General features: G+C 47.0%; 1 protein-coding gene across 1 annotated transcript; it reads left to right on the top strand.

Annotated features, from left to right (window-relative positions):
* Window positions 1–113: 113 nt before the first annotated feature.
* Window positions 114–26,783, top strand: LOC142768581 (neprilysin-21-like). The gene is made up of 4 exons (XM_075870572.1): window positions 114–177; window positions 6,069–6,185; window positions 18,919–18,995; window positions 26,534–26,783. Exons 1-4 carry the CDS (start codon window positions 175–177, stop codon window positions 26,631–26,633), a joined length of 297 nt encoding a protein of 98 aa, XP_075726687.1. The 5' UTR covers window positions 114–174; the 3' UTR covers window positions 26,634–26,783.
* Window positions 26,784–27,839: the final 1,056 nt, after the last annotated feature.

The following is a 27,839-nucleotide window of genomic DNA, read 5'->3' as shown; positions in this document are numbered from 1 at the left end:
AAAAACTATAGACATTGCCAAGCAAATTACCTTTAACGGCTGGTTGAACGCCATAGTTCCGTATACATTACAGTTTTTTTCAATTGATGTCCTGTGTCTTTCAACAAACAGATGAACACGACGGCTTCCCTGCATGAAAACGTGCTGGACAACGTTGCCATTCAAGTCGCATACATGGTAAGGCCCTTCTACATTTTTTTTTTTTCGGAAAAGCCTACTCGCTTTTTGTTGTCGTCGTGTTCGACTTTTTACCATATACCGAGCGTCACGGCTATCTTGGACCAAGATTTTCTTAAACATAGCTGTAGGTACGTTGTATCTGGTGTATATTAGTAGTAGTCGCGTGTATTTGCAACCTCTATTTTTTTGTTTCATTATCAAGTATTATTTACTATATCCTGATTCAGAACAGAACTAGAACAAAATATTTTTAAAAAGTGGTTCACCAAAAATGAGTAACACCAGACATGGGGTTCGTTGTCATGTGGCGCTCATTATGGTACTTTATGGCGCCTTTTCTTTACATTTAGCTAATGGCAAATGAGCAAGACTTGCAATTGTCATTTAAGAACAAGTTCGTTTCAATACATTGTAGAGGGCATTGTAAAACGGCCGAGCCCATTTTTATTGACAACATTTTTGTGGAAACGACGACATTAAAAAGGTACCCTTACAATTAAGCGTCACATGACAGCAAACCATAAATGTCGTTGGATTAAGTCAGTTGTGGTTAACCACTATTTTTTATTATTCTGTTCAAGTTAACCTGAAACGCTGTATGTCTGTTTCATTGTAAAGGATATCAAGAAGCAGATCAGGCATGGCTATGGAGGCAGAGAAGAAATTTATTTTTTTTAAAAAACGAATCCCAGTCCGGGTTTACTAATAAAAAAATGGGGTTAATCTCTCTTTTCAGGAAGCGGTAAAACACGAAAGTGAAACGTGTCTAAAGAAAGGCAGTTGAGCGTTTATTGTGCGTTGTTTCACCACAAGGCCGAAGGAATTAATAATGCTATTGAGCAACGAATTTCAATGTTACGCGGAGAACGGCAAGCAGCAGCTCGAAACTTTCAGCGTGAATGTCAAGCAGAAAGCATGCACAAAATGAACATACACAGGACGAGCGCGGAATAACAACTGTCAGAGCTCGATACTAGAAACGCGCTGTATTACCAGAAAGAAATACGCACAAGTATAAACAGGAGAACCACAAACAACGGTCACAATTCTCACTTCTTTGTGTGTGAGCGGCGTGCCCCTTTGGTACATGCGGCCGCAGCAGCGAGCGAAGTGAGCTTCGTGCTCTCCTGAATCACGAGTCTCATAAGCATGCGCAGAGGAGAAAGAACGCACCGTGGAGGGAGCGCTTTGCGTGCCATCTCGCTACTGATGACGAAAACGCGCTGAAGTTGCGGAGCTCTGAGAACCACCAAATAGTATATGCTGTATATAAAAGCCTTGTCGTTAGCACTCTTGACTACACACGCATTCTGCATGGTGTAGCGCTTAACGCCACGCGCTCAGGTTCGAGAGGTTGATGGTTTGACGCTCCGCGAATTAACCCCTCGGATATCGTCATTCAGAATCTTGCCCCTATACCTCGCGCCCTGTTCGGCGGCTACTGGCGTGCGCACCAGTGTCACCGTGCAGTGTTCCCGGGTCGCCGCTCCAATATGCTCCGGTGAATGCAACGATGCTCACTAGATGGCGCGCCGCCACTCAAGGCGTCCGTTTTCGATGGCCCGCGCGTTACTACGTCCTCGCTACTACGTCCACTTCGTTCTCGTCGCTTCGTGGGCACAGCAAAAAGTGACAAGATCCTACTATGACGCACGGCTACCGATGTCCTCCCAAGCCCCGTCACTTGCCGGTTCACGCGCTGCCATATAAGGCTTCGTTTTTTGATGTACAATGTGTTCACCTCCTTGCGACTACGTCCAAATTGTTCTCGTCACTTTGTAGGCACGGCAGCACGTGACAAGTTCCTACCATGAGTGTTACCCGGGAGCACCGTTATCCTCCGAAGCCCCCTCACCTGCCTGCTCTCAACACCGTGCCTTAGCTCTGCGTCTGCCATTTATGAGCCTTGGGCATTTGACTCAAGGAAGTGGCCAGTATGGCACAGATGGGTATGGGGTTATTGTGCCGATCTACGGGACCAACACAGTGCAGTGGCAGCCACGGAACGTGCCCGACAACGCTGCCTTCCATGAACACCTCATGCGCCGCCTTGTTAACAAGCCTTCCTACAGAAATAGTCTCGCCAAGAAACGCCCGTTCCACCTTCGAGTAAATTTCTCTGGCATCATTTACTTTGTGGATATGGCGGTGATTTTTTTTCTTTGCAAACAGTTATTACATAATTTACATCGTCATATCCATGACGGAAATACGTCAGCAGAGCCGCGATGAACCCCGGCATACAGCTCTTTCGTGTTCAAAATGGCAAAGCCAAGCCACCGGACAAACTTAAGGTTCATATGCCCGAGTAGTGCTGTCATGACGTGTGGGGAGGAGTCCACCCGCCAGTCCTTAGATTGGATGTTAGATTGGATGTTACATTGGTAGTATGTGTTGGAGGGTATCGCCCATGGCTGCACAGCTACCCGGACAATACTACAGAGCATGAGCGTTATCCGGGAAGTCACTGCATTCCTAGACAACTGGCATGGAAACATTAGCAAACTACATAAAGAGTACTTGGACGCTGTATCAATATTGTGTGAGAAAACTGCACGATAGTTGTACGCTTACAAAACAGTGCAGTGACTACTACTAAAACAAAATATAGCGAATTCACACTGTGTGTTATGGTTGTTTGAAAAAACAGGTCACTGGACAATGTCAAAACACATGAAAAATGACATTTTAGGATCCGTACGAATCCCTGAACATGACTCTTCTTTTTTGTGCATTGGTCACTGACCTGACCAGACAGTATTTCGTCGAACTCTCAGCTACTGCGTACTATCGTACGCTCTTTACTGACTATACCTCAATACCTGCAGTTACAATGTAAACGATGGCTCGACGACGCAGTCCTGTATACTTTTAGCCGTAGTATTAATATGGGTTCGAGACAAAAATTGATTAGCATTATTGCGTAAATAGTGTTAGTTCGATTTACACATCCACTCATATTGCCCGAGAGCTGTTAAACTTCAACGTTAGTTAAGATTGCTAAAAATTATCACCGCCATATTCCCAGAGTGAATGACGTTAGAGGAGCTTGCTTGGATGGGCACGAGGTGGGCGTTTCTTGGCAAAAGCATTTCCGTGGGAAGGCTTGTTAACGAGCCGGCGCATCATGCGTACGTCGAACCACGCCACAGTGGTATAGTGGCTAAGGTACTCGGCTGCTGACCCGCAGGTCGCGGGATTGAATCCCGGCTTCAGTGGCTGCTTTTTTGATGGAGGCGAAAATGCTGTAGTCCCATGTGCACAGATTTTGGTGCGCGTTAAAGAACCACATGTAGTAGAAATTTTCGGTGCCCTCCACTACGGCGTCTCTCATAGTCGTGTTATGGTTTTGGATTGGAATGTTAAACCCGCACATTTATTTATTGATGTGTACGTCAAAGGCAGGGTGGTCGGGCACGTTCATCAGCTACGCAGTGTAGGCCACGTCGATCGGCATGTCAACCATATGCCCCTTTATGTCATACTGGCCGCTGCCGTGAGTCAAATGCCTAACGCTCATAAATCGCAGATGTGGAGCTACAAGGCGTTGCCAACGGGGTTGAGAGCAGGCAGGTGAGGGGGCCTAGGGGATATCGGTACCCGTGCTTAACACTAATCGGAAAAACTTCTCACGTGCTGCCGTGCCTACGAAGTGACGAGAACGAAGTGGACGTAGTCACGAGAAGGCGATCACGCAGGCTATCGAAAACCGAAGTCTTGTAGAACCCCTGAAACTTCGCAATGTAGCGACGTATGTGGTTATTCGCGTGGTCCCCTTTCTTTTTCCCCCTCCTCCGATCTCTCCAAGGCTGGCGCCGCGTCACTATTGGCCAGATGCCGTCACACTGGAGCGCTCGCAGTGTTCGTTTGTTTACAGTCACTCGCGGTTGCCATCTTCACTCTATAGAGACGCTAACTCCTTGGGGCGTAGCGCATCTGTTTTGACGAATACGAACTTGTCCGTCCGTGCGCGCTGTGCTGTGAAACACTTTCCAACCAAGAATGACGTCGCTGTTCTGCCGTGTGTGGTTGTTGCGCCTTCCAATGCCAGAACAAGTCTAGTGGCGGCCGAAAGCTTTTGATGATCCCGCCCGTTAGGCGCAACGAGTTGCGACTAAAGATATGGTTGCATAGAATCGGAAATGAGAACTTTAGGCCGACTTTTTCAAATCCACTTTGGAAGTAAGCTGCGCGTCTCTCGCTATGAGTATGGTTGGGTGTTTGCTCAATTCAAGGCACTCTAAAGTCAAGTTGTATTTAATTGTGCAGGACAACGTGTTAATGAAACTCAGGTTTCACTACGCTTCTGCAGGGGCTGTTTTTTTTTTTGTCAACAATACAAGCTTACGTGTTCTGCTTGTCGTTATGCGCCGACTGGTTTGAGTTCGCGGTACTGGTTTATACGCTTAGACTGTACACGGAAAGACGATCGCAATCGTGATTGCAAAACTTCAGAGATTTCGCTCTGCTATTTTCAATAAAAAAACGTGGAGTGCGGCAACTCGCATTTAGATTGGCACTCTCTATTGTTTTTTGTTGCGTGCTCGTATATTTCATAGCTAATGGCTCTATGTGGCCCCGTTGACCGATCAGCCACGGGACTCGGGATGCGAGGGTAGCTATGCAAAGCGTACATGCCATTGAGGGATTAGGTGCGCGCATCGTTTAACAACCTCACACATACGTGCCATTCTACGTGATTGTTTATTTGCTATTCCGTGTGAACGTTTATATCCACAACTGGAGCTCTCGCGAAGCAATCGCGTATGGTGGTACACTAGTTCATCCATACGCTAGCTCATTCTTTCAGTGGTATAGTTCGTGTGTGACATACGTCCCAGGGCGCACTTCCGAAATATGATTGTTGCGTCTTAGCGCTTCAAACAGCCACATCTATTCGAATGTATCGACTGTAATTGATGTACGCCTTTTGACACATTATTAAGGCCTTAGATGTCTCACCACACGCTAAAATTGGCTGTCGACGACATCGCCGTCCCGCGCCGACAGCGTCAACGCGAGTTGTTGCCTCCACTGCATGACACTCCCTGCAAATGATCTCTACCCATATGGTATACTATATATATATATATTGCGAAGCTTCCACCCCTCATGCGCTGAGTAAAGAAAGACCGTCGCACTGTCCTTTCGGTCGCTATCACGGCAGCTAATAGAAAGGTAAGACGTAGCAGCGACACCTAAACGTTTGAGCGATGTTATTTACAGTGTATAAGAAATTCCGATATGCGCTAAATGATGGGTCAAAGAAAAACTGGGGTTCTTGCTAACAATCAAATTTTTTACGTTATCAACATACGTACTATTGTGTCGTGCCCACAAAGTTAACATCCGGTCACTGCGACGCCGACTGACTCGATCAGGGCCTGATTACACGAACGTGTTGCACGTGGCGCCAAACAGAGCTGTCATGCGCCAACTTTGCACTCGTTAAAATAACTTTGGGATGTGTTAGTCGGCTGGCGCGAATGCTCTGGGTGCGCAGCCTGCCGAGCAGATGCTCTCGTCATCAAAAGGCGTCTGCTACGCAAGAGCAAAGCAGGTGGCGCCACGTTCGAAAAGAGAGCGCGAAGGAGAGGAGACCGAGGAGTAACGAGAGTGGAGCAGGAGAGTGTCACTACTTTGCGGAGTTTCAGGGACTTTAACGCCTTAATTGATGGCGGGCCGTCTAGTGAGCATCGTTGGAATCACCGGAGAGGAGCATGGAGCGGTGACCGTGAGCGGCAATCCGAGAACAATGGCAACGCTGGTGTACACGCCGGTGGCCGCCGGACGGGGCGCGAGGTGTAGGAGCAAGCTCCTAAAAAAACAAAGCCCGCCACCAATATACAGGTAAAGTCTGATCGGATAAAGCACATGTGTGTGCGCAGGTCTACAGCAACATCCTGAAGCACGTTCGGCCTCCGTTCGTCAGTCGGGAGACACGGTGGCATTTTGGGAACAATAACATGACTGCCGAACAACTGTTCTTCTACGCCTATGCATCGGTGAGCATACAATATCGAACCTCTCTCTGGATCTTTGCGTATGACGTAAAAAGAAGTATTAAGAAAGTGATTTGAATTAAACGATCATCTGTTAATGGAGTAAGCACTCTTGATGAACTCGCAGTGACTATAGATATAGGCTCGCTTTGACGGGCTTTCTCTTTTTTTTACGCGACTCCTACAACTTAAATTGTATTGTGTAATGTGCAGTAAAATCAAGATAGAGCTTCCGGCCGGAAAGCGTCAGTAGGTGGTAGTGACGTGAAATTCATTCGGTATACTACGAGTGATTGGTACATCGATATGTACAGACGGGTCCACTGTTAAAGGGAACACTTGCGTGAGCAGCATTTTTAGATTTTGCTATCTTACAGAATCATAGCGGCTTAGAGATATGCATGTGGCTACTGGTGGTTAAACGTTCCGACTCCTCTTGACAGACTATTGACTTGCATGAAGATTGTTTCTTAATCCACTTGCTTTTAGAGGGCCATTAATACTGATGGTGTGCATTCGAGTGTTCGTTCCCTTTAACAGTGGACCATACTGTATATCCTCATGGTAGATTGGGATTGCCTTCTTGAAGCTCTCCGGACCACTCTGGCGACGCGCGTCACATTCTTCTGATTGACGTCGAGACCTATGAACACAAGATACGATAGCTTTTTTTCTGAGCTCGACGGTTCAACACAAAGCGCTTGAAGCGCTGTCACCCCCGACCTCGGTGCGCGGCCTAGATCTGATCACGTGACTCATCCGGCACACCTTTGTGACGTGACGTAAGCCGCGGCTGCGTGCGTGCCTTGTTTGCTTGCGGCGAAAACATGGTGAGGGGCATCTTGTTCCGCCCTCCGATTGCGCTAGTGTGCGGCGGCGCATTCGGCTCAGACACGCCATCTGACTAGGATCGAAAGCGGGCTCCGCACTGTTGCAATCCTATAGTTAGGGCACAGTGGTGCTGAGCTGAATGTGCTATTAGTTTTCTTTTCTTTTTGACATCGTTCTTTATGACGTCTAACATATATCGTGCCGTTGTTCGTACTGGCGTCCTATCGCGAACACTCCCATGCCACCTGCACGTCATGGCTGTCAAGCTCTTTGAACATTAGTTTTACAAATAATGCGATCCTGAGCACTTGCATAAATCACGGAGGGGGGGGGGGGGTCGATGGGTCGTGCACTGCCTTCGTGATTGGGGATATTGCAAGCTTTCTGCAACTCGCGGGGGTTTGGAGCACTGCCTCTTAGATTGATCCACGTTTTACCAAGCGACCATGTCCATTGAGGAGGTCATTGTGTGACGTCACGTTATACGACGTCATAAGAGTCACAGTGACGTCACAATTATGTCACATTTTGGTGATCTTCGGCGTTATGGTGACGATATTTCACTGCACAGTGGGTTGGGCTCTTGAGTGAGTCTACTGGAGGAATTTTTATTACATTTATCCAAAGCTTCAATCTTGGCATTTCACTTGTTGGTGGCCGTCCTCTTGTTGAAGCTCTTAGGCCTGTATTCAAAAATAAACCTTGGCATTTTCTTACGTTTTCCTCAAGTTTCTGTACTCTCTATGTGCGGTATAAACCACAGAAATCATAACAAGGTAAAATGTAACAACGAGATTGGTTCAAGTATACTAGCCTACTTTGTTCAGCAAGCGCAATAACGGCTTAAAAGCCATGAGGAAAACTCGAGGTAAGGTTGAGGTTGGTTTGTGAATACAGGACTTAGTATGAGAAACCCCAATTTCGCTGGCACGCATGTGAGCCCACACGCATTGAGGTAGTTTTCTGTCCGGTCCACCACCTCTTGAAATGCATCCTATTGAGTTCGTGGGGAACCGCCGGTTGTCCAGATGGTTAGGTCAAGTGTATATAAGGTCTGTCTTATTCACTCTCTTTTTTTCAATATGTTTGGCAATTTCATCATGGCGATGTTAAAAAGGTATGGCGAGATGACTGAGTCATTAAGGGTTCCTTAGTGTACCTTTCTAAAGTGGTTTGATTTCAGACTACCAAGTAGGCGAACTGTTGCCGTTCTGCTGATTGATTGATTGATTTGTGGGGTTTAACGTCCCAAAACCACCATATGATTATGAGAGACGCCGTAGTGGAGGGCTCCGGAAATTTTGACCACCTGGGGTTCTTTAACGTGCGCCCAAATCTGAGCACACGGGCCTACAACATTTCCGCCTCCATCGGAAATGCAGCCGCCGCAGCCGGGAATCGAACCGGCGACCTGCGGCTCAGCAGCCGAGTACCTTAGCCACTAGACCACAGCGGCGGGGCACCCCGTTCTGCTGATGAGCAAGACTTGCACCCAACGGTATAGGTTATTTCACCTTAGTACGTGTCCTAAATTCGTCCTATGACACCTATTACTTCAAGAACATTTCACGTAGAGTATCAATTTTTTATCAAAAAAGGACACGGGAGCGCGTGGCCTGAGCGCTCCAGCGGCTGCTGGCAGCGAGCTCAAGTGGGATCAAGAACAACCACAGCCTTATTTCGCGTCATCTCTCGGTGAGCAAAACAAGCAGTTATTGATCATATGGAACCAACAGCAAGATTGTTACCCCTTCCCCCTTCAAGGCTAATATCGGCCTCTTCTGTTATCGCCTTGAACAGGGAGAAGGTTACGGTCTTGATGCTGGTTCTATATAAGTAATCAATGGTTGTTTTGCTCGCCAAGAAATAGCGCGAAAAGTGGCTGTGGTTGCTTTCGTTCCCGTTTGAGCTCGCTGCCAGCAGCCGCCGGAGCGCCCACGCCACGCGCTTCTGTGTTTCCTTTCATGAAAATTGATTCTGTACAATGCCAAGACTATGCTCCAGGTGTTCTTGCCTATATTATTGATGGCGTCCTCCTTCAGCTGTAACAGGTGTCTTGCGCTGATAAATTGTTGTGCAATCCATACCCAGCATCGGGCAAGTATCGGTTTCCTTACAAGTATAAAGTAGGTCTGTAAAGAACCACATGCTCAGACAGCAAAGAAAATAACAGCGCGAAAGTAACAAGGACGATAAAGAAACGAAGACCACAGGACAAGCGCTCTCATACAGCTTACCGGTGCGTGGCGTCATAAATATGGGTCACACATTTCTAATTTCCAGGAGTTTGTTAGGCAACGGAACCATGACTACCTCAGCACTTTTCCCGATTCATGGATTGGACTGACTTTACTAGGCGTGGTTTACTTATATATACATTTATTTGTTTGTTTATTTATATATGAAATACTGCGGACACGTAGCCCAAGCAGAGAAAGCAATAAAATGCTACAACAGGAAACGTGCCGGGAAAAAATTCAAAGAACAAACAAAGCAAGAACAATATTACAGAATTAGAGTCAATATGTCTGGCGAAACGCCATAAAAGAAATCTGTAATATTGATCATTATGATGTATATACAGTTATACAATTTCCTTCGTTTTTAGTACGAGGGAAAAAATAATTTTAAATGTATTCGTTCTCGCGAATTCAAGTGTTAAAGCACCCCATCTTTTTGTCTAAGATGACGTCTGGTTCAGGTTAAAAGGAGCGATAGATATAGAGATTACTCTAGTGGTGAATTGTTAGTGTAGAGTACTTTAAGGAAATCCAGTCTCTGCTTCTGTTTTCTCATCTCGAATGATTTAATATGGTTAGTTTTATAAGTTTTATGGCTGAATCTACTCTTAAGAATTGGTTAAATATAAATATAACTGCACTTCGCTGCACCCCCTCGAGGTTATTGATATTATTTTTAGTATGCGGATCGCAAAGGATACATGCATAGTCTAGTTTTGTTTATTCAGGTGTTATAGCAGTTTTACATCAAAAGGCTCTTTTTTAAGTTTGTGCCCCTGGATGGCGTAGTTTTCTGAAGGCTTAGGTAGGAGTATTACATTTGTGGTTATTGCATATTTAAGTGTTGTTAAAGGGGACTTCCAGGTATACTTATATTGGGTTACATCATGCAGGGGGAGATGAACCTGATTTATACGTATCAAGCAAAAATGATTTCTTTTTGTGTGATTCGCATTAGTACGTTTTTGTCTGTGTTTTCTATCATTTTTCAGTATATACACCTGTATATAATAGTATTTAAATCACTACATAAACTAATTTTGTCATTGGCAGAATTACCATTCTTAAAAAGCACGCAATCATCAGCGAATAATCGAGTCGGGACACCACCTTCTATCATGTGAACGATGTCATTATTATTGTTACGAGGCTGTGGGCATGGCTCCGCCGTCATAGACAAATTGATGAAGAAGAATCGGACTCGAAGCGCAAGATGCTAGCAGCCCTGGTTTGTCACACCTACCTGTAAATATTGCAAATACACTCGTTTCTCTCTTCCGTGTGTTTGTAATTTCCGTAACAAATTTTTGAACGTGCTGGGTGACGAATCGCCATACAACGGAGCTCCGCAGTGGTCGTCCAATCGGAGTTTCCGTGATGGAACACGGGACTGATCCCACGGCCACCTCTCCATCGGCCTCGGCAACGCCTGCACCATTCCCGAAAACTACCGCTGCCTTCCGCCCTTCAATTTCAGCGCAATCGATGCCCCTGATACGCAGCACAGCCACACACCATCACCTCGACTTCATCAGTCTCGTTCGCCACCTGGACGTCGCCCGTCGTCCCCTTCTCCTCTACGACGACGCCCAACATATCCGATCAATTCTCATAAGGGAAACTAAGCGGTGCAGCTCTTAGAGGTGAAGCTGCATCCTCGATACCGACCTCACATCCTCTGCTTGTACTGCCAACAAGACGAAACTTCATCGACGTCCACGTTGACGGCCTGACTGTTTCTGTACTTATTGACACCGGGGCGCATATTTCTGTGATGAGTGCCCGACTTCGTCGCCGCCTGAACAAAGTTCTCACACCGGCTGCTCCTGGCATTATTCGTGTCACCGACTGAAAAAGTCTTGCCATCACAAGAATGTGCACAGCACGCATCACAATCGCCGATCACCTCACATCTCTTCTCTTTGCAGTTATTGAGCAGTGCCGCAATGACCTGATTCTTGGATTGTATTTCTTGTCCACTCATGCCGCTCTCATCCATGTGCAACCGGCGTTCTCCAACTTGAACTGCCTCGACTTGGGGCTTTGCCGTCCTCACCGTCACACCACTTACGCGCTGTTGATTATGCTTGGCTGTCACCGCTAGCCACCACGTTTGTGTCCCTAACGATATCACCAGCTCTTCCTGAAGGTGACAACATATATTGTCTCCATTAGTGGATGTGCTCTTGGCCCGAAGTGTTGCTGTGCCGCATACCATCACGACTATCGTGTACAACTACGTTCAGCTTCCGCTCCTCAACTTTAGCAGTTCCACCAGGTTTTCCCACAAGGCATTTTGTTAGGCCATGTTTCGCCACTTGATGCATGTAACATCGTGACATTAGACCCTGGTGACTGCTCGTCCCCTATCGCAGCTGGCCGAGCAAACACACCTACCGACGAAATCACGATAATGATTGTCTCTGATATTCTGCCCTATCAGGCTGCGCAACTCCACTACGTTCTGACCACCTACCGAGATATTTTCGACATCGATGATCGCTCTTTTGGTCAAACGTCCGTCGTGCTTCATTAAAACATACCGGCGATGCTAGTCTTGTTAGGCAGCGACCATATCGTGTTTCCCAGTCCGAACGCCAGGTCATGCAATGAGAAGTCGAGAAGATGCTCTCCAAAGGAGCCATAAAGGCCTTGTCAAGTCCATGAGCGTCATCTGTTGTTTAGTCAAAAAAGGGCGGGGCGATGGCAGTTGGAGATTTTGCGTTGGCTACCGTGCCTTGAACAAGATAACCCGCAAAGACGTGTATCCGCTGCCACGAATCGACGACGCCCTTGACAGCCTTCATGGCGCGCGATACTTCTCTATAGATCTGCGTTACTTCTCTATAGATCTGCGTTAGGGCTATATTGGCAAATTTCTGTCGACAACTTCGACCGAGAAAAAACTGCCTTTGTCACACCGGACGGCCTCTATCAATTCAAAGTTATGCCTTTTTGGCTGTGCAACGCCCCGGCGACGTTCTAACGCATGATGGACTCTCCCCTCTGTGGTTATAAATGGTCCATCTGCCTTTGCTACCTCGACGATGTCATTGTTTTTCCCCAACATTTGAAAGCCACCTAACTCATTTGTCGACCATTCTAGCCGTTTTTCGTCGAGCGGGACTCCAGCTCAACTCGAAAAAGTGCAATTTTGGCCGACGAGAAATCACGGTCCTTCGTCATCGTGTAAGTGCTGCTGGCGTCTAACCGGACCCTGACAAAACTAGCGCTGTCGAGAACTTTCCTCTGCCTTCTACTACAAACTATGTTTGTTTTGTGGGCTTATGCCCGTACTTCCGACGTTTTATATACGCAATTTCGCTACAATTGCACGACCACTAACCTATCTCAAAAAGAACGCGCTCTTTTCGTGGGGCCAAGACCAAGCAGCTGCGTTTTTCTCACTGATCGACCTGCTCACTTCACCACCAATATTGGATCACTTCGATCTGTCCGCGACGATTGAAGTTCGCACAAACACCAGTGCTCACGGCATCAGCGCCATCCTCGCTCAACAGCAGGGAAGCCAAACGCGTGTTATTGCGTATGCCAGCCGCCTTCTCTCCACATCTGAGCGAAACTATTCGATAACGGAGCGCGAGTGTCTTGCGTTGGTCTGGGCTGTAGCGAAATTTCGCCCCTACTTGTATGGCCGGAAGTTTTTAGTTATTACGGACCAACACGCTCTGTGTTGATTTTCGTCGCCCAGGGACCCAACTGGTCGCCTAAGTCGCTGGGCTCTACTTCTCCAGGAGTATAACTTCGACGTAATTTATAAGTCTGGCAGGTTGCACCAAGATGCCGATTGTCTCTCGCGTTATCTGGTTGAACCTGCTAGCCTCGCTGTCCATGAGAGCGATTCTTGTGTGCTCACCATATCTGATTTGCACGACATCGGCACAGAGCAGCGCCGGGACCCAGCACTCAAGACAGTCACTGAGCGAGTATCTTTCGGACATTCCGACCCTTCGCTCCGCCAATATTTTCTCCGCAACGAAATTCTGTATCGCTGAAACATGAAGCCTGGAGCTCGGAATTATCGTTAGTTATTCCCCGGCACCTACGTGTCACCATTCTTCAACATCTGCATGACGCTCTGATGGCAGGACACCTGGGTTTTTCACGCACCTATCACCGCGTGCGGCAACGGTTCTTTTGGCCTGGCCTGTATAAATTTGTGCTTGCGAGCACGGCCAGCGTCGCAAATGTCCTGCTCCCCATACGGCTGGCCTGCTCCAACCTATCGACATTCCTCCGAAACCATTCTTCCGTGTCGGCCTAGACTTGCTCGGACCTTTCCCAACGTCCGTGTCAGGCAACAAATGTATCGCTGTCGCCACTGACTATGAGACCAGATACGCTGTATCTCGTTCCTTGCCAAGTAGCTGTGCTACAAGCGTCACAGACTTTCTACTGAATGACGTCATTCTGTGGCATGGGGCTCCATGCCAGCTTCTGGCGGATCGTGGCCGCTGCTTCCTCGCAAAAGTTATCGACAAAATCCTCCGTAGCTGCTCTACCGAACATCACATTATTATTGCCTACCATCTCCAGACCAACGGTCTCACAGAGCGTCTCAACCGAACTCTTACAGACATGTTGTCCATGTACGTCTCTGCTGATCACCATGACTGGGACCAACGCTCTCGTACGTTACGTTTGCATACAATTCGTCAAGGCATGACACTGCCGGCTATTCTCCGTTCTTTCTTCTGTAAGGCTGCAACCCTGCGCTGCCATTTGACACACTCCTTTCTTCTGATACTACCGAGCCAACGGTGTATGCTCAGGATGTTGCTTCTATACAATATATAAAATGAAAAGAACAGAGCCTAGGACACTGCCTTGCGGCACGCATGATTTGACGGGAAGGTAGCCCGACTTTTAATCATTAATTTCTACGAATTGAATCCTGTTAGATAAATGGGCAGCGACCCTAAAAATAACGTAAGGGATAGTATCGAAGGCTTTTCGGCAGCCTAGAAAAATTATGTTGATTTGTCCATTTTTGTCAAGAGCTGATGCCAAGAAATGAGTAACAGTGATGAGCTGTTGTCTATTCCACCTTTCTATAATGCCCCTCCGCAGCTTGTTACGTTCGGCCCGGCAGTTCATTTTAGCAGACGCCATTTCCCGTGAGCCAGTCTGCTAGAAGGCCTTCTCCCCGATATCGGCACCCGGGCGGAAGCGAAAAACACGACGTTTTCCTGCAGGTGGGCTTGGCAGTTTGCTGTGGTCGGGTTATGAGAAACTCGACGGAACCATCGCGAACAACCCTTTTGTTGAACAGAGTCGAACAGAGTGAGACGTCGTCACTGTTGCAGTTCTCATGAACTAAGCCTCTCCAGACAGCCATTGTCGCCTACGTGAGGTCGTGACAAAGAACTAACAGTTCGGAAGCGTGGGAAGGCGTCGCAGTCGCAGTTCCGGGGATTGAGCACCTAGCTTGCCGACTTCGAGAAACTTCTGGAAATACTGTACCAGAACGCAGCCATGGACCACTGCTGACGTTCGTGTCAGCAGCCATCTTTTCCCTAGAGGACCTCGACTTTCCCTCTCCACCGGACTCTACCTCCTCGCCATGCGATGTCTTCAAAGTGTGGGCCGGGTGAGTCATTGTGTGGTGCGTTTGTGCTATGTATTGGACATTTTCACTCACGTTCTTCTTCTCAGGGGTGGCCCAATTTCTGCACCCTTCTGGTGGGTAGACCACTGCGAGTTCACGTCTGCTGATTCGCGTCAACAGTGGTCACCACCCTTTTCGGTACTCCGTATAAGGAGAGAACGGGCTATAAAAGCCGGAGACCTCTTGTACGTTAGTGGAATCTGAGCTGAATCTCTGTGGAATATCTGTACTGTCCCATCGTTCTCATCATGTATATAAACCTTCGTTCTGTCTCTAAGAACGCGTCTCCTCACTGGCGTGCATCAGCTATGTGGATGATGGTGGGGAGCCAGCTACCATAAAGAAACCCGCCATACCTGCCATCGACCTCCTACCCCTAACAACTGGTGGCAGTGGTTGGATGCCATCATCAACCTCGTATATACCTAAACAAGCTTTTACGCAACGCATGGTGAGCTCCCTCAGCCCACAGGCCCGATGAAGCAAGCGGCACCATCCAGTCTGGCAAGTCTTACGAAATGCTTGGCAATATCACTCCTGCTTGGGTTCAACCCAGTGCAGCGGCTCCCGATTTGAGGAAGCTGACGCCCCCAGCGGCTGTTCCGATTGGACGTTGGTGATGTAAAGGATGACCCGGGAACTATAAAAAAAAAAACAAGGGGCGCGTTGACAAGCAGCCGACCCATGCATCAGAGAGAAGACATCTAGGCTCTTCGAGTCCCTAAGAGCTGTCGGCCCTAATGCCGAATATGTAACGCCTCCATTTCTATGCTGTACATAAACATTGCCTAAACTCACCGTCGTCTTGTCCGCTAGTCTATCAGCTCTGCGCAGAAGCAGTCACAAGCTGAGAAACCCACGCTACCAAACAGCTAGTGACCTTGGCAGCGGTGAGATTCGGAGCAGTGGCGCCTTCGGGACCGTGTTGGCGTCGCGCTTGGTAACAGTTTCGGGTGAGTTCTACCAGTGTCACTTCCATGAGACACAGACAGCACCTGTTCCTGAGCTAGCTGTTCTATTCTGGTCTTCGTCTTGCTCTGCCTCTGGGAGGGAGGTCCTTTAGCGAATCCGCAACGTTCTCACGTTCATCCAGTGATGGTTGAAATCGTGAATATCCGCCTCTATTTGCCAGGAAAGACCTTGGCGTAATCTGTGGACATGAGCATTTGATTATGCGCAACAAAGTCTAGACGACCCGGTCTGGTGCCTCCAAGTGCTCAAGCTGTGACTGTCATGATGGCATCTTTTTTGATTGTTTCCCACAGGTGGTGCAGGTGAGGGTGCGCTGCTAATTTTTCAAGTCAGTTTAAATCAGGTTTTTCAACAGTCGTTCGTGTACTTCCGCGCTTTTTTAGTAGTAATGAACTTTAAAAGAGTTGACTAGCTGTTCGGCGAGTTGGCGTTATAACATGGAAACCATCGAGAGTTGCGCAACTAAACAGGACACGCGATAATGAATAGACAAGAACTGGCGCCTGTTCTCGTCTGTTCCTTTTCGTGTGTCCTGTTTTAGTTGCGTTCTCACGATGAGTTTAACTTTGGTCCACTCCTAAAGGGCTTCAATACTTTGCATCAATCTTCTTTTCATAAAGCGTTCTAGACAGCTACTACGAATATTGAGGGGGTCCTCTTTGTATTTTCTTTTCTTTTTGCTCCTAGTGGTGGTCACTTCCCAGAATTTTTTCGAGTGTCGTCCATTCTCCTAGGTATATTCCCGCTGGGAAGGCTAGATATGGGTTCGTGGGATAATATATTCAATGATTTGATTGATATGTGGGGTTTAACGTCTTAAAACCACCATATGATTATGAGAGACGCCGTAGTGGAGGGCTCCGGAAATTTCGACCACCTGGGGTTCTTTAACGTGCACCCAAATCTGAGCACACGGGTCTACAACATTTTCGCCTCCATCGGAAATGCAGCCGCCGCAGCCGGGATTTGAAATATATATTCAATGAACTTCGCAGAAAAACGACATTGAGCTATTGGTTAAACATGATCAACGTTTCTTGCCCAAGCTTCGCAAAATGGAACTGAAGAGAGCTAAGAGGTTTGTTTTGTATGTCTTTCGTCGCTGTCTTCCGTTTCTTTTTGAAAAGTTTGCGCAAGAAAGGTCAAACTACGAAGCAGCACTGCCACTCGGGAATCGCAACTTGTTTCGACGTGCAGCCTCGTGCCGCTTACATCATGAAGTGGTTGTTTGTGAGCAACTATAAGAAAACGAAGTAAAGTAAAAGATGACTTATACCGATGGCTACATGATAATTTTCTAACGTGAGCATTAGGCACCTGCATGGCTGACATATCAAGATGAGAGGATGGTAATGTCGGAGAGAGTGTAGGGAGGAGTGGAACTACCTACTTGCGCACACAGATGGATGTAATGGCTATTTACACATAACACAAACGGACTAAATGCCATGTTGTTCTCGTGCAAAGGGACCTCTTCGAGACGGTCACTCCACGCCACACATCGTCATTCTTGCGGCTGACTTCTTACTACCTAACGTTAACTTCACGTTACTCAGTAGTAGTAGTAGTAGTAGTAGTAGTAGTAGTAGTAGTAGTAGTAGTAGTAGTAGTAAACATTTATCTAAAAACCGAGGCTGCCAGGGAGAGCAGCCTCTTGTGGGTCAGCCTCCCTGCAGTACTTGGTGGAGTCCCTAGTCAGGGACCCCACAGGTCGTGACCGCTGTCCTGGCACGCTGGAACAAGGCTCGTTGGGCCGCAAGGTCCTGGCAACCGAGCAGGGCCATCTCCCAGTCCTCTCTCGCTGAATTTGGGTTCGGGGGTTAGGAAGAATTGAGCTGGCATGCCCATACCCTGTGGTAGGTGTCAGCCACTTCCGCCCAGTACTGGCAGAGGCCGGAAAAGGAAGAGTCAAAGTGTTTAAGCACTGCCGGGCACAGTAAAGTATTCGTAAATAGCCGGAGAAGAATTCTCTCGTCCGCCTTCCTAAGTCCTTTGCAGGGTGGAGGAAAACGGTGGTGGGAGTCGCGGTAATGGGTAATAATCTCTCTATAAGTTAGGAGCGGAGAGTTTTCTTCTGGAAGACAGGGGTCATCAGTGGGCGAGGAAGTGGCACGGGGAATGAGTGCGTGGGCGGCACTTCATTGCCTGCGAGGCCTTGCTGGCCAGAAGTCCAGATTATTGAAAGCGAAAAGAGGTAACCTACTCGCGGACAAGATTTAAAAATTTTGGCAGCTAGGGGTGGGATTCATCCCTGTTGAAAATTTCGGCAAGCTCCTTTGGAGTCTAACAATATAATTTGAGAGCTGTTGTGTGATATAGACCCAGCTATGCCCACCTCTTCTCATGGGTTACATTGGTTGCGCGGAAGGACAGACCATCCGCCTGCCTGTCTTGGTGGACCACGACAGCCGTATACCAACCCTCACAGTGAGGGCCAGCGATGTCCGTGTAAAATACGTTTTGTTTAGAGCCAAATTTGCGCCGGAGAGCAAGAGCCCGTGCATCTCGACGGCCAGCGTGCGACTCGCGTGACATATTGGTGGGGACGAGTCGAACATGAATCGCGTATTACCAATGTTCAGACACTCGTACCCGCTCCTCTGTGTGGAATTCATGCCGAATGTGTAGGTGATCTAGGAGTCGTCTGCGTGACGGGGTCTGCGCCAGGCGCGTGTATTGATTTGTTTGGTGAGCCTCCCGGAGCTCCTCCTAGGTGTTTACCACTCCCAAGGCAAGAAGTTTTGCATTGGAAGTAGTGATCTGGAGATCTAGGGCTCTCTTGACAATTTGGCAAAGGGTGACCTCCAAGGAATCTTCATCGTGCTTCCGTAGGTGCAGGTACGGAGTCGCATACAAGATGCGACTAGTGACAGAAGCATATGCGAGACGAAGCGCATCTTTGCTTTTGAGACCTCCCCGCTTGTTGGAGACTCGGCGGACCATGCGGCCCACCTATTCTCTAAACTTTACGCAGCTTGTGAAGTGTCGTCTACGTTACTCTGCGGGATGTGGCGTATTTATATTACATATGAATTCTAAGCATTCCAATACTGTCTATTCGCAGAATATGTGCTCGGCGCTGAGCTCGAGGGTCGACTACGAGCGCAGAATGCGAGGACCAATCGCGCCTGCCAGCTTCAGGTAAGCTACAACCATTTATGCTATACAGTTCTGGAATGACCTTGTTCCTGACGGAACTGAAAAATTTTCGTTGATTCTCGAGAAGCTCCGAGGCCAACGTCTTTCTTCTGGCTAATTAGTACGCATATGGTTTCGTGTTTACGCCACCGAACACACTGTCGAGCGGCGCTTCTAATAGAGATGCATTTCCTGTATGCCAATTCACAAATTAATAAAATGAGGGGGGGTGGGTGGGGGACTAGCAATGTCTTTTTCGAGGGGCAGGGTCCCCAGCAGAGGTGCAGCCAAAAATGTTTTTTTTTTGGGGGGGGGGGATTAGGAGGTTTAAACACGAAGCTTCCCTATCCTTTTTTTTTTACACCAGTGGTATATTGAGAGACCGCTCTTTCGAAATCTCAAAGCGGCGATGGCTTCATTGCAGGAAAAAAGTCCTTCCATTCAAACCAACAGCGTTTCACAGCTAATTTAAAATCTGATAATGAATTAACAAATAGGAGAAATGAAAATTTTGCTTGCTGCGTTCATAACTGCTTTTTTTGCACCAGAAGACATCTTAAGATGGCTAAAAACATCACTTTAGCCATCTTAAGATCTATTTCGTTGCAGAAGAAGCAGTTATAAAAACAGGAAGCAAAACTTTAGCCTTCTTAAGATCTTTTCCGTTGCAGAAAAAGCAGTTGAGAAGGCAGCAAGCAATATTTCTATTTCTCGTATTTTGAAGATATTCGAACACATTTCTTGAAACGCCCTGTATATGAACGCAAGAAAGCAGTGTTACGCACTTTCTGTGTGCCAGCTGCTCGTCTTGACCAGCCGCAGATGAAGCTCTGTGTGGCAATATTTTAGCATCATTATTGTTTTCCTTTTCATTTATTTAAAAACATTGAGACCACGGTTCTCACACCTTCGTTTACCTTCGCTTTGATTACTATGGGATGAAGTGTTGTTAGTTAAATACATGAAAAGTACATTTTTCTTTTTTGTTCAATTGTTAGCTTGTTTTTCTCGCTTAACATCTCACATTCACTGCTGATCGCACAGGGTGAAAGAAATTCGGACAGGTACTACACATTGCCAGAATTGATTTCGCGAGATGCAGTCAGCAAGTATCTTCCTAAGCCATTTTTTTTTTGTTTCGATTCAATATAGCGTTCCGAGGTCGATAGATGTCCTGTGCTGGTATACACGCCACGTACATGACTTGCGGTTCCATGACTTACACGAAAACCATGTCCTATTTTACTACCTGTTAATCATGTCTGTCATAGACTCATTGCCTCCTGTAACAATTTTGTTACGTTTCATGTTAAGGAAACAACCACGAGAGCACACAGACGCAAGCTGCTACCTAATTAGATAAAAACGGTCCAAGTTTTTTTTTGCTAACTAGGCAATGCTTCGAATTTAAAAGTAGGAAGGAGATTTTTTTATCCGTGCCAGTATGCCCTACGGCATCAGGTAAATAAAAAGGAAAAGTTCTGTTTTCTGTATTATGGCCAGGAGTGGTCGATGTTGTGGACCATGCGTCCAGCAGGTCAAGTCAGGTGGTCAGCCGGAGTGGTGGTGAAGGCCGCGTAGGTGGCGAGTGCGAGCCTGGTGAAGGCCCGGACAGCTGTGCACCGGATGTTCATGTAGCCCGGATTGCAGCAGTCAAGGCGGCGCCCACACGAATCCTCCTGAGCGCAACCTCCTCTCGGCGAGTTAAGCCACCGGGAAGGTCTGATCCACGCGGAGGAATGAGTGCATGCGTGGAGAGCCGGAGGGTTTCATTGTGCACAAGCAAGCTGTCCTTCGGGGACAAAGTAGAGGCAGCGGGTGTTGAACAGCCGCTGTATGGCAAGCGACATCTGCTTCCGATTGAGCCGGTGCAGACCGGGGGGTCCACAATACGCGGTCAGAACAGGCGCATGAGTGAATCAGTCGGTGTATACCAGAGGCTATATCGAGGGAGCTGGTCACTTTTGTCAGCTCTCAAACTGGCTGCGTGGAGTCCGTATATACAAGCAATTTATCGTGTGACAAAGAACCCATTTTGGATATCATAACTGTCAACCCGTCCCGTATCGCAGTGAGCTCCGCTAATACGGATGGGAACGGTGCCTCTGTTACGTAAGAGCAGATATGTTGAGTTTCAGGTAGCGAGGGGCATACGAGACTGGCGTGCATAATGCAGTTATCGATAGCTGCGTCTACGTATACGACTAGTGAGTTGTCTGTGGTAGTGACGACGCCCTCCTGCGCCACTTGCCGGGGGGATTGTCGCAGGCGGGTCAGTGGTCGGTTAATGCCGGTCTGTGCCTTGAGTCGCTAGTAAGCGGTCCGTCTTGTGTCCGTTCCAAGTCTTCGTATATACTGGCTCTTTCTTAAGCATGAACTTATGCCAACATGCCCAAGTGGCAGTCATCCTAAATGGTGATTGATATGTGGGGATGAACGTCCCAAAACTCCTGCGTGGAGTCCGTATATAAAAGCAATTTAGACGCGCACTGCTCCACTATTCATTAAACATTCCATACTCAGAATTGCGGCTCAGAATATCGTGGTTCGGCTCTGCGGTAATAACCGCAGAGCCGAACCACGATATTGAAGTAACTAGAAGAATAAGAATGGGGTGGAGCACATTCGGCAAGCACTCTCAAATTATGACAGGTAGATTGCCACTATCCCTCAAGAGGAAGGTATATAACAGCTGTATCTTGCCGGTACTTAGCTACGGAGCAGAAACCTGGAGACTTACAAAGAGGGTTCAGCTTAAATTGAGGACGACGCAGCGAGCAATGGAAAGAAAAATGGTAGGTGTAACCTTAAGAGACAAGAAGAGAGCAGAGTGGATTAGGGAACAAACGGGGGTTAAGGATATCATAGCTGAAATCAAGGTGAAGAAATGGACATGGGCAGGGCATGTAGCGCGTAGACAGGATAACCGCTGGTCATTAAGGGTAACTGACTGGATTCCCAAAGAAGGGAAGCGGGTTAGGGGGAGACAGAAGGTTAGGTGGGCAGATGAGATTAAGAATTTTGCGGGTATAAATTGGCAGCAGCAAGCACAGGACCAGGTTAACTGGCGGAACATGGGAGAGGCCTTTGTCCTGCAGTGGACGTAGTCAGGCTGATGATGATGATGACTCAGAATTGATCAATTATATCATTTTAAATTACTTCAGTTAATACAAAAGACTAAGCTATATGAAGAAAGTTGCACCGGAAGACCACACTACAGTCTGCGAGAACAAAAGAAACGAGCTCCTAGAACAAGAACCAAGTATGGAAAACAAAGTATTGCTTACCAGGTACCTCAGGTTTTAAATACCCTTGCAGATCAATTGAACTTTAGGGCTAGTAGTGCGACTTTCAAGAAACAAATAAAGAACTTATTCATAACCACCGGTCTACACTATCGAAACTACGTAATGGAGTCTCATGCCTCTGCAAATGCTTAAATTGTTCATAAACTTCTATGTCAATTATACGAGTGTATACAGCGGAATTCATTGTATCCGCATGCATTTTGTGTCTGTTTTTGAGTTGTTTCATTGATATTGTTTAGTTGTGAATTTTAACGAGAGTGACCTCTTATTCTTAAAATGTGTTATGTAAACTTATGCTATTTATGTTTGAATTTTGTGTTTACAATTTCGGGTTGCTTGAAACCAATGTATTGAATATATATATTGTTTATCAGTGCTGATGTCTAAGCTTTGCACTGTCACGGACTGCGGAGGGACAAGGGCCTTTGTCAGGCTGTTCGCCTTTAGCCCTTTGCCCCTGCAGTGAGCTCTGTATCCGGCTTACTGTAAATAAAAATACTACTACTACTACTGCTAAAAAAACTACGACATGATTATGAGAGACGCTGTAGTGGAGGGCTCCGGAAATTTCGACCATCTGGGGTTGGTTCTTTAACGTGCGCCCAAATCTAGGCACACGGGCCTCAAGCAGTTTCGCCTCCATCGAAAACGCAGCCGCCGCAGCCGGGATTCTATCCCGTGACCTGCGGGTCAGCAGCCGAGTTCCTTAGCAACTGGGCCACCACGACGGGGCAGTCCTCCTAAATTAAATAGCCAGTTTTGTATTTGTTCGCACAAAGAAACTAAATGCATAAGAAGTTATCTCGCGTAGCTCTCTCGCTTTCTTCTCCTCTGTTCGGGTCGGCACGGATACCCTTTTTCTCAAATAATTCATTCCAACAAGATCAATGTTCTGTCATTCTATAGGCTTTGCAATGTATCCGCGCGTAAATAACAACACATATTTCTAAGGCACCCAGTGTCGCTGTTATGCCGCTCTGTTTCTGACTCGTAGGCCATGGGCTCGAATCCCGGCCATGGTGGCCGCATTTCGGGGGAGGTAAAATGCTAGAGGACCCATGTGTTTTGATTTGGGGGCACATTAAGGAACCCCAGGCACTTGAAATTTACAGAGCCCTTCACTACGTCGTCTCTCATGGGGTGGTCTTAGGATGTCTAACCCCGACAATACACCCTTTTCAAAATTGTAAAGCTAGCTTTCCTGTTATGCAGCTTGAAAAACGGATGGCGGCTATTCATTTACTGCACATAGCCTGTTCACTATCGGTTTGCTTAGGCAATGACGTGGAAAATGTAGAGTCAGCCCTCTTGATATAAACACGCGTAGTATAGACAAGCCCATTCAAATAGGACCGCGTCTTCGCTTGAAGCACGACAGGTGCCGCCATTACTCGGGCAAATAAGCAGTGCAGAGAAGTGCACATGCGAATTATGGAAACTTTGTATTGCTATTAACTTTGATTTTTAGAGCATCGGTGAGAAACGCCGGAAGTATGACTGACTTAGAAAGCATCCCGTCAAACGAAGTTCTTTCTCCTTAAGGCATCTCCTTTGTTTCCGGTTCTGTTTGCAGCTTGCCGGTGCGCACTTGTACCTAGTGTCACCTTTTGGCACAGGTGCCTTGCAGCCACACGAGCGCCAGGGGCCTCACTTATTTCAGGAATTCGTGTGTCAGCTGCTCATTTCTCAGAGAGAGACAGAAATAGCGCGTACAGCTTGCGTGGCGCCGAGGCGCGAAATAGCGTCGGGACAGGAATAGTCTCGCAGTTCGAACTGACACGGCAGAACCCGATGGACGCAGTCGTCTGAGTCAAGTCTCGGGCTTCACAGTCACGTACTCGGCTGGCACTATATATATTTGGCACGTTCTGCTGTTTCCGCTGAGCTTGCCAGTAGTAAACGACGGCGACTTGTCAATGATTTTGCAAAACGAAACATTGCATTTTGCTACAAGGTATTGCAGAATGCGTGTGCTTGAACGATGCGCGGCGATGTTAATGAGCTGCGCTTAAGGCCACGGTGGTATCTTAGCGGTTAAGCTCGACGGTGCGGGATCGATGCCCGGCGACAGCGGACGCATTTCAATGAGGGCCCAATGCAAGAATACGGTTGTATTTAGACTTGGGTGGAGTTTAAAGAAACCAAAGTGCTCGAAGCCAAACACACGGTGGGTGCGGACTACATCAATCACAACCTGTGAACTAGAGTGATTCGCGCTTAATTTGTGCTCAACTTTTTGCCCATGTCTGTGCCTATATGATCTTTGATGCAGAATATGTTCAATAAGCAGTCGAAAGTTTGCGCTCCCCTTGACCCATTCGCTCGTTTTTTTCGTCGCGCAAAATTAACAATATCTTTACGGCCTGTGCTGGCCTATAATTATAGTTTTTGCGCACTGAACAAAGGAGAGAAAGAGATCAGGACGATTGCTCTGTAGTCTGAGTGGGTTTTCTGTCCCTTGTTTTGTGCGCTCTGTTTTATGAACAACAATGAATAACCAACACGCCCAAACCTTCTCCCTTCTCACTTATTAATGCGTTTGTTACACGACAAATTGGTTCAAATCTACAGAGAATGCTCAAAAGTGTGGACTCAAAAAGAAAAATGATGAGACTGGATACGAAGATCTACACAACATTGGAGATTATTAGACCTAAAGTGCGTCATTAGCTAGAAACTCAGAGCCACTGTGCACGACGCGCAGCAAACCGTTCTCGAAACGGTGATTGATGGGGCCTTTTGTGGTGTCATTCTCGCCACCCACCCCACAATTGACGGCTGCCTACCAGACAAGTGCACCGAATTAATGTCCTGACACTTTGGACGTTCAGTCGCTATGATCAGTCGCGTCTATATATAGTCCAAAATTTATACTGAGAAAAAGCGGCTCTCGCTTGAACAAAAGCATGAATACGCGGATATTCTTCAAGAGTATATTTTATGCGTCATTATACGGATAGTGTGAGAATGACGTTCATTGGCGCTTCACAACGTAACATCTGCACTTTTGTTGCGGCTTAGTTTAGTTACCACGTCAATATCCATGGTACTTTTGCAAAGTGCAACCTAGCGATTACCCACTAATCACCTCCGCTGGCTGACTATGCCACCGTGCGCGAAGCACATACGTGATAATAATTCTCGATAAGCACCTTTAACCCACAAACTCTCCTCATTCTGTGTCGTGAAATGGCAAATAAAATTGAAGTCTGCATTTTTCATAACAACGTGAAGTTGTAGAAATCCTAACGCTGTTCATTTTGCTTCCCAAAAATTATTATTCAAAATTTGTAAACTAGTTCTCTTTTTTTTAGATTTTAAACGCAGTGCTTCAAGTTTTCTTGAACTGACGTAGTACCATCCCACTTCGCTGAAATCACCAGCCTGAGAATCGTCAAGAATGCCAAAGCGCCACTTGTGTTCGTTTGAGTGAAAATCAGTTTGTCAAACAGCAGGCAGTCCTCAGGCCCAATTATATTGTTGCAGGCTCCACCGATCGCAGTACCGCAATGTACTCGTTTATACTATGAGAATTTCGGGTGGATACGTCACACTTGCGATTAAGACGAACCGATACAAGAAAAATGTGTATGTGACTTGTATTTCAATGGTTTCAATACACCCACGTCTTTGTTACAGTTTTGCGTAAAGCGCAAAAAACACAAAATGAAAACAAATAGTAAAATGCGTCTGGATGTGAGACCTACTAATTGACAATTTTTTTTAATTTTTCATAGCGTAAGTTTGGGCTATCAAAACTATGAATTTTTGTGGTGTCACCTGTGTTGAGTAGTGCACTGACGAAGCGCTCCCGAAAATGGTGGTTGAACGTAGTCCGAATACTTCAACGAGCATCTATACACTCTTACCACGAGCAGTTGTTATTAAGTAAGTACGGCCGTACACCAGGACTCCGAGCTTATAAACAATGAATATCGTATTGAGGCACTCCGCCTACGTACAAATCTCTATTGCTCAAGATTCCTGACATAAGCGAAGTCACGATTCACTCACGAGAAATCTGTCAAAGGTGCAGCTGCTAGTGCTTCAGCGTCACACACATTCGCATTTTGGTCGTAACTGGATGGTAGCCACCAAGGGGATAGTCGTGCTCCGTAGAGGGTGTTTTGAAATGTTGATGCTACTACCAAACACTTCTCTGTTCTGCTACTGTCTCTGTCATTCATCGTCTCACATTTGTTTGTGCATTGTTGGTGTGTCGTTTCGCAGAGTGAACATACCGCTCCAGAACCTGCGGGCGTTTTCTGAGGCCTTCGAGTGTGACGACAAGGCCAAGATGAATCCGGAGCGAAGGTGCATTCTCTGGTGACTGACTCATTGCGGCGCGCACCTCAAGCAATAGAGTTATCTACAGCCAAGTGTCACAATTTGGCGCAGCATGGGCGCATTTCCCGAGAGTGTGCACGAGTTCCTGCTCTTAACATGAACTTAAAAGTGATAATAAAGCAGTGTATACGTACTTACCCATTTCTCATACAACCCGTCAAACACCAAAGAATAAATCGAGAAATTACTCAGGGTTGCGAGGTTTGGCTATTTTGCGCCAATTTAGCTACTTCTAGAGGTTGGTGGCGGCAAAAATAAAACGTATTGTCAAGAGGCTTCTTTAAAGCTACCTTGTTTTATTCTTGGCTTGAGTCAATTACAATTGTCAACATCTGCGGACATCGCAGCCGTTGGCATTCGAGTGTGCGGTGCAAATGCATGATAACAAAATTGTGTTTTCAGCTTATCACTTTGACTGCATGAAAAATTGACCGTAATTGAAAGAGATGACTGCGTGATCTAAGAAATGATAAGGATAAATTAATTATTGTTGAAAATATATATGACAGCTGCACATTCATAATCTGCCAGTGGTGTAGATAGGCCTGGCGCACAAGAAGAGAGAGAGAGAGAATAAACATTTATTAATAACAAATGCACACTGAGCCTTCTTTAGGTGGGGCCCTCAGTCCAGGGCTCCATTGCCTTGCGCGAGCCCGCTGGACCAGCTGCTGCTGTTCCTGCCGGCGTAAGCTGAGCAGTGCAGACTCCCAAGAGGAAGGGGTGGGATTGGAAATGGGAGGCACGCCCTGCGGGGCAGAGCATTCCCACGGGAAGTGGTACACCGTCGGTACGGATGCACAGAAGGGGCAGTAGGAGGGGTAGAGAGTCGGATGAATGCGATTTAGCATATAAAGGCAAGGAAATGAATTGGTCTGTAGTTGCCGCCAAGCGACAGCATCTGCTCTGTTAAGTGAAGGATGAGGGGGAGGATACGTATAACGGCTCTGTCGATAGTACTGCAGCGTAGCGTTGTAGTTTAGTGGTTCTGTCGATGCGTCGTCTGGATTGGACAGCTCTTCCAATGGAGCCCGGCCGGTCAAGCTCTCGGGCAACCGCATCAACGCGTTCATTACCATGGAGAGAGGCGTGTCCAGGAGTCCAGACGATACGCACAGTACGTAATGCGGACGGTGAGACAGAAGAGAGGATATTGTGTGTATGTGCAGCCACAAGTCCTTGAGCGAAA

Source organism: Rhipicephalus microplus, chromosome 1, assembly GCF_043290135.1.
Source record: "Rhipicephalus microplus isolate Deutch F79 chromosome 1, USDA_Rmic, whole genome shotgun sequence".
Taxonomy (NCBI): domain Eukaryota; kingdom Metazoa; phylum Arthropoda; class Arachnida; order Ixodida; family Ixodidae; genus Rhipicephalus; species Rhipicephalus microplus.
This window is presented reverse-complemented; position numbering and strand designations above follow the sequence as displayed.

What these genes read in the sequence shown, in the direction of transcription:
- LOC142768581 (XM_075870572.1), top strand. An exon ending in TCTTCTACGCCTATGCATCG is followed by an intron (nt 6,186 to 18,918) that starts GTGAGCATACAA and finishes GTCTATTCGCAG; the next exon opens with AATATGTGCTCGGCGCTGAG. An exon ending in ATCGCGCCTGCCAGCTTCAG is followed by an intron (nt 18,996 to 26,533) that starts GTAAGCTACAAC and finishes GTCGTTTCGCAG; the next exon opens with AGTGAACATACCGCTCCAGA.